The 7162-nt window shown below is 42.1% G+C and overlaps 1 protein-coding gene across 1 annotated transcript; it reads right to left on the bottom strand.

Annotated features, from left to right (window-relative positions):
• Positions 1-205: 205 nt before the first annotated feature.
• LOC121656091 lies at positions 206-1734 on the bottom strand. Its single transcript, XM_042011128.1, has 3 exons — positions 1469-1734; positions 1026-1308; positions 206-907 (listed from the first exon to the last, which is right to left on the bottom strand). Exons 1-3 carry the CDS (start codon positions 1597-1599, stop codon positions 206-208), a joined length of 1116 nt encoding a protein of 371 aa, XP_041867062.1. The 5' UTR covers positions 1600-1734.
• Positions 1735-7162: the final 5428 nt, after the last annotated feature.

Genomic DNA, 7162 nt, shown 5'->3' with positions numbered 1-7162 from the left:
TGCATTTCATGGGAATAGTTACATAATGCAGAAAATGCAGTAATATCACAACTCAATGCAAAAATGAGTACTAAACTCCATGGAGGATCCATTACACACAATAGATACTGTACAGTAACAATTGAGAACACAATGTTCAGGGTGCGATTTCTTTTATTACAGTACGTTGAAAATTGACACAGTATGTTGTATGTTGACACCGAAATCATGGAGAGGCATCACGTCGTCGGGCTGGGTCGGGCCACAGGACCTCATCAATGTCACAGGCAATATTGTCCATAGCCAAACAACGTGGGAAGAATGCCCTGGCATGCCGCACCCAGCCTTGGAACGCCTCCACAGCCACATCATCACAGGCCAGGTCCATAGCCCTGAGAAGGTTCTCTCTAGTGTAAGGTTGGCGGTCATAGACCTTCCACCGCCATGCTGAGAAGAACTCCTCTATTGGGTTTAGGAACGGAGAGTAGGGTGGCAGACACACATTAATGAATTGCTGATTGATGTTAAACCACTCTCTGACCTGGATGCTGCGATGGAAGCTAACATTGTCCCAGAGGATGACGTATATGGGAAGATCAGCTGGCCCAGGAATCTGCTGGTCGTGGTGATCTGCTGGCCGAGCATTCAGGTGGTCATTGTCATGCAAAACATCTCTGAGCTCTCCTAGGAAGGTGAGGAGACGCTCAGTGTTGTAGGCACCAAGTTCAGCATGCCGGTGGAGAAGCCCTCTAGAACTCATGGCAGCGCAGAGAGTGATGTTTCCTCCACGTTGGCCGGGCACATCAACGATAGCTCTCTGTCCTATGATGTTACGGCCTCTCCTCCTCCTTTTTGTGAGGTTGAAGCCAGCCTCATCCACAAATATAAATTCATGGGGTCTGGCCATGGACTCCAACTGGAACATCCTCTGTGGAAACAAATAGCGTTTTCAGGTGTTCAGAAAGACAGTCAATAGAGCACATTACAGTACGACAGTATAGTATTGTATGTAAAGTACTGTAGGCCATGGATTGTACTGTACTTACTTGCACATACTGGTGACGGAGGTGTTTTATTCTTCCAGAGTTGCGCTCAAAGGGTACCCTATAGGCCTGCTTCATTCTTACTCTCTGGCGCTTGAGGACTCTGTCTATGGTTGTCAGGCTGACATTGTCAATGGTCGGAAAGTTCAAATTGTCACCAATGATCCTCTCCCGTATCTCCCGTAGTCTGATCACATTGTTCTCCCGAACCATATCCACAATGAGGACCTCTTGGGCTGGTGTGAATCTGGAAGCCCTCCCACCTGCAAATGGCAATCTTTCAACTCTAGAGAAACAAACATAGTCATTTGGTCAGAAATGGTCCTTGCAGTACACACTTTTACTGTAACCATGATTGCACTTGTCTGTATGTAGGTGCACTCCACTATACTACTGTATACTGTGAATATCTAGTGTAGTGACTAAAAAACTACTACATACAGTACCTGTTGTGTTCTCTGAAGGCCCGAATAATGGTGCCCACTGAGAATCTGCTGAGGTTTGGTTGGACTCGTTGTCCCGCTTCGGTCATTGTCATGCCGTGGACAATGACGTGGTCAATGACTGTTGCTCTCATTTCATCTGTAATGAAAATGCGTTGTCTTGCTTGCCCTCCTTCTCCTCTCGCTCCTTGGCCTGCTCCTCTTTGGACTGCTTCTCGCCCTCTTTGGCCCACTCCTCGGCCCGCTCCTCTCCCTCCTCGACCTGCTCCTCTCCCTCCTCGGCCCGCTCCTCTGCCTCCTCTGACACGAACTCCTCTGCCTCCTCTGACACAAACTCCTCTCCCTCCTCTGACACAAACTCCTCTTCTTCTGTCTTCATCATCCATTTTTGTTTTTGAACTTTCAGCAAACTGCACTGACTTATATAGGTGTGGTCACATCATTTGCAATAGGTGTTTTCAATTATGAGTTGTTGTGTTTACTGATTGACACCAGGTATGTTCATTGTGTTCAAGTTTTGCTGATTGTGGGTAGCATTTTGCATCACATGAGCTTCACAATGCATATTGGAGCAGAGTTATATGCAAAATGTGTTTTAGCACGGCAATTTTTGTTTTGAGTTTTGAGAAAAAGGGGATGGGTTTTGTGAACAGTGTCTACAGGTGAATTGTGTTTGTGGTTGTGGCAAAAGGGGGGGAGTTTTACTAAATGTGTTTAGGCAACTGGTCATTTGGTTTAGAGTACTGGGTTTTGTGTTTTGGCAATAGAGAAAAACTGTAATGTTGGTGTTGTATTGCTGCTGGTGCCCAAATTTCCCTGAGGACTCTCCAAAGGGATTAATAAAGTATTTCTATTCTATTCTATTCTATTCTATTCTAATACCCTGCTCTCTGGTCTTCCCAAGAAGTCCATTTCGAACCTAGAGCTACTTCAGAACTCGGCGGCATGAACTGGACTTACTGACAAGCATTTTGCCATTTGTCCTGACCAAGGCCTTTTAGGCTGAAACGCGGTGGCATGGTTTCATTAGATTAGCCATGATATTATAAAGGCTCTTTATTCCTCATCTCCCTGAGTGCCTCAGCTCTCTTTGTTTGAGTTTTACCTGAATAAACTTATCATGTGACCGTCCTCCTGGTTACACATGAACAATGTTTCTGTGTTTCTGCTTAAATGAACTAGAATATCTGTTAAAGAATTAAACGAATGAAAGACACAATTTTTAAAAACTTAAACTTCTCTTCTCTTTTCTGGAGTCTTTCTAACTTTTCCAGATCATGTTTGCTTCTATTCTCAGGAGTGCAGACAAACAGGAAGATGGATGGGACATAGGCTGAGGACGGCTTGTCTGTCACCCCGGGGAAGACACAGTTTGCCTCAGTTCCATGTCCGTTAACACCAGGCTAATGTGAAATGTCTGGTCCCGGGACACAGTAATGTTAAACCCCTGCAGTTTACTGCATTTTAGTAACGCATTGCAGCAGCAGTCTGATAAATACAATCCCATCCTTGGGACATGGACTGGAACATCCAAAGGTACAACACGGATGTACTACTAGTTTTTTTTTTTTACTTGAAAAGCTAGCAGTGGACCTGAGCCCTCTAACAGTATGCCTGCTTTGTTCATCTTTTAGCCAATCATGTATGTCGCAGACGTGTAGGTCACATGATCAGTGACGAAACGTGAGAATGGTCCATAGATGTAAATAAAGTGGACATGGTCTCTGTGTCACACACTGGTCTGTGCATCATTATTATGGGAATTAGACCCCTTCCCCCATCATAAAGTTGTAAAGTTGTTGTTTTTTTATTTAAGGATTATGACCAAATTAGGTAGGCTCAGAAACAAAGACAAAGCAGGACCTCACATGGTTTATTGTATTATTTGTAGTGCTGACAAGAGATTAAAAAAAATGAGAGATTAAATTAAATGTAATTAATCTAATTAATCTCTTTTTTAATCTCACCTAAAAATGCTGAGCAAAGCCCTCAACTTGAGGTATTTTCATTAATTATTTTGGCAGTTGTGTTTTTATAAAGTCATTTATTGTTTTTATTAGACTTGAACAGATGCAGTCCTAGAAATTTACAATTTTGCTGTACTTAACACTAGTCCCAAGTGCTGCCTGCAACATTTCGTTTCAACCAGTGGGGGGAATATTACTTATTATTTTGTCAATCTGAAAACAAAATAAAACATCAGGTCCATATGAAGTGCTGTAGTTAACACATCAAAAAACAAGAACACTTTCTGAGCTTTACAAGTACTGAACACTGAATCTTTTTGCTTTCCTTCAGCTTCAGATAAAATTTAAAAGTGATGGTCCTCTGGAGAAGGTGAGCATTGCAGGCAATGTGTTTATGTGGAAGGTCTCTCACAGCAGCCAGCATGTCTGTACCGATGGTGGATATCTTGTTTTCAATTCCCCAGTCATTTGCTACCTTGAGAAACTGTTCGGTGCATTTATCAGCAAAGTGCCTGGTTTCTGTTTTCATGACGGGAAGTGCAAATGAGTTGAGGTTCCACTCACCATCAGTATAGTGTCCGGTCACCCCAAACAGCTGTGGTTGCCAGCTGACGTCCAGTGATCTCCAGTTATAGCAACATAGTTGGGCGAATCCTTCGCTAAAATCTCAAGTTTGTTTTTCTTTTCACCGTCGTACATCTTGATGATTTTGGCCGTCATTGTACTCCTGCGAGGTGGCTTGTATGATGGGTCATTGGACGCAGTTTGAACACCTCTGTTAACCCCTCGTCTTCCACTGTGTTTATCGGCCTGCAGTTCATCGCGGTCCACTTGGCAATCACATTCGTCAGCTTGTCGGTCGCAGACTTGCTCATACACGGGGTATTCTCCTCGAGTTTAGTTTGGGAAAAGCTTTGCTATGGCTTACTAACTTGCTAACATCTTTGCTGCTAACGCTAGCTGTGGCTGCACTCGTGACAGGGTGCTTTGTGTTGATGTGAAGGCTAAACTTGAGCTGCTTCGGTGGTAAGCAAACTCCTTCTTACAAAGAAAGCATATCACTCTACCTTTATCAATGGTGGCGTCAGAACGTTTTTGAAAAGTAAATTTTCCATTCATCGGACCAACAACTCTTACATGCTCCTCCATTTTCACGTCTCCCACTAACGACTCCTGACCTATGCTCCCGACCTTGCCCTCCCAACTACGACGAGAGCCTATCAGCATTTTAGACAAGCCTAAACACAATAACAGCCAATCAATGGCCACTTTAGGGTGTGACTGACCATTGGTTTTTATCCCTGCTAATATATATATATATATATATATATATATATATATATATATATATATTTATATATATATATAATCAATTCATTGCAATTAATTGCAACGCGATAATTTGACCCTAATTATATGAACTGAATGTAATATGGTCACAAGCAAACCACTGCAAACAACGGCTGGGAGTCGTTTTTAAAATTAAAGAATCACATTTTAAAAGGTAGAACTTTTTGTAGTAACATATCAAGGAGTGGTAAAGGTACATTATTGCTGAGTCATGCTCTTGCAGTCTCATTCACAATCAGTCCTTGCTCAGCTTTTTCAACAAGAGCCCAACGTGGAACTTTCTCCCTGGAAAACCACTTATCAAGTCCTGAAGTCCAGCTTTCTATTCTATCCAGCTGTTCTTTCATATAATATCTCCATGTGTAATAGCACCACAATCATTATTTCTGGTGGCCTCCCGCTATTTGTTTTACTTAAAGGTGCTTTCAGTGATTTCACCAACAATGTGAAGGGAAACTGATTTGACTACCAATCCTCCACGTCATCGTCTCCCTCATGTAGCAACATGAAGTCTAATTTATCTCCAGATCTGTAGACTCACCGGTGAAGCATTAGATTAGTGGGGGAACATATATGATGCTATATGTTCAGAAATGTTTCCAAAACAAAGAAACTTAATGATACCAATGGATTGTAACTAAAATGTTTGCATGATTGCAAGTTTATCATTGATTATTAGATAATCTTGTTAGTATTACAATTGCACTGAGGGCCCTTCTGGGTCCCTGTCAATCATGGGCCCCTAGAATCTTTCTCCTTTACCCCCACTTATACACACATATATATATATATCTGTGTTTATAAGTGGGGGTAAAGGAGAAAGATTCTAAGATTTGTTTTTTTTTCTGCCATGAATGAGTAAAATACCCAGGAATTAGTAAAGTAGTCCTAAGAATGAGTAAACCACACACCTAATTAAGTTCTAATGGAACATTTTTCTCTTACTGCCAGTGGACCAGGTGTGCCAGCTGGGATTGGCTTTTCGAAGGCAGTGAAAGAAACAGGTCCTTATCATTTCTCACTTTTTGAACTTATAAAACTTGTCCTCTCTGATTTAGATGTGAACAATTCAGAGATTAATGAGCTACAATTAAAAGAGTTATTCTTGTATCTGTCTATGGCAGAAGCCATCAGAATAACCATCGGAAAGCTGCACATCTGTGGAATCACTAGCTCCAGATGTCTGTTCTCATGGTGAACACGCACTTCTTCTGACTCTTAACATACAGGTTGAGCCGCTAAGGGAAATGCTGGATCCACTTTGACCTACAGGATGTGATCAGTGTGGTCTGTGTTGTTCTCAGCTGAAGTCAGCATTAGTACCGTAGCAGATGCCTCACTATCCTCTCTCAGAGCGCTCCGGCAGATGACTTCCCAAGCCTCAAGTCTTCTGAGGGATGCTTTAGGGAGTCTGGAGGCCCCAGAGTCCCTCATTCAAAAGGGCATGGACACTCTTAGTCAGCATCCACGGTGAATTGGGAAAACACCTGGATATAACCAAACACTTAGCTGCATGCTGAAAAGACAGGAACAGGTCTTCTTGGCTCGACTATAGCAAGAAGAGGATCTGCATCTGTTCTGCTGGTGGCTGTTTCAGAGGATTTGAAATTTAACACAGCAATAAATATCATACAGCAAGTCAGGATAGAGAGGAGCTGAGCATAAGTTACTGGATGTGATGTGTGGTCTCTCTGACTTCCTCTGAGTATCAGTGTGGCCAGAAATATGAAAAGCATTATTACTCTTGTTCATGTAAAACCATCACTAGGATGAAATAAACAGCAAATTAAGTATGTGGAAATGATCCATTAGAGGGTGGCCAAGAGGAATTTTGGCTTCTGTTTAACATAAGTATACTTTTTGGTTTTGGACAGTTCAGTAATTATATGAGTAATTCTAGGGAATGACTAAAGTAATCCTAGGAATAAGTAAAGTCATTTTAGGAACGAGTAAAGTAATCCTAAGAATGCGTAAAGTAATATTAGGAATGACTAAAGTAATCCTAGGAATGAGTAAAGTAGTCCTAAGAATGCGTAAAGTAATATTAGGAATGACTAAAGTAATCCTAGGAATGAGTAAAGTAATCCTAGGAACGTGTAAAGTAATCCTAGGAACGTGTAAAGCAGGGCTACTCAATTCGGTCCTACGAGGGCCGCAATCCAGCAGGTTTTCCATGTATCCCTGCACCAACACACCTGAGTCAAATTAATGAGTCATTGTGTAGAACCTGATTGGTTGTTAGAGCCACCTAATTTGACTCAGGTGTGTTGGTGCAGGGATACATGGAAAACCTGCTGGATTGCGGCCCTCGTAGGACCGAACTGAGTAGCCCTGGTGTAAAGTAATACTAGGAATGACTAAAGCAATCTTAGGAATGAGT

The sequence above is a fragment of the Melanotaenia boesemani genome, chromosome 16 (genome assembly GCF_017639745.1).
Source record: "Melanotaenia boesemani isolate fMelBoe1 chromosome 16, fMelBoe1.pri, whole genome shotgun sequence".
Taxonomy (NCBI): domain Eukaryota; kingdom Metazoa; phylum Chordata; class Actinopteri; order Atheriniformes; family Melanotaeniidae; genus Melanotaenia; species Melanotaenia boesemani.
Note: the sequence above shows the minus strand (reverse complement) of the source record. Positions and strands in the feature narration are given on the sequence as shown.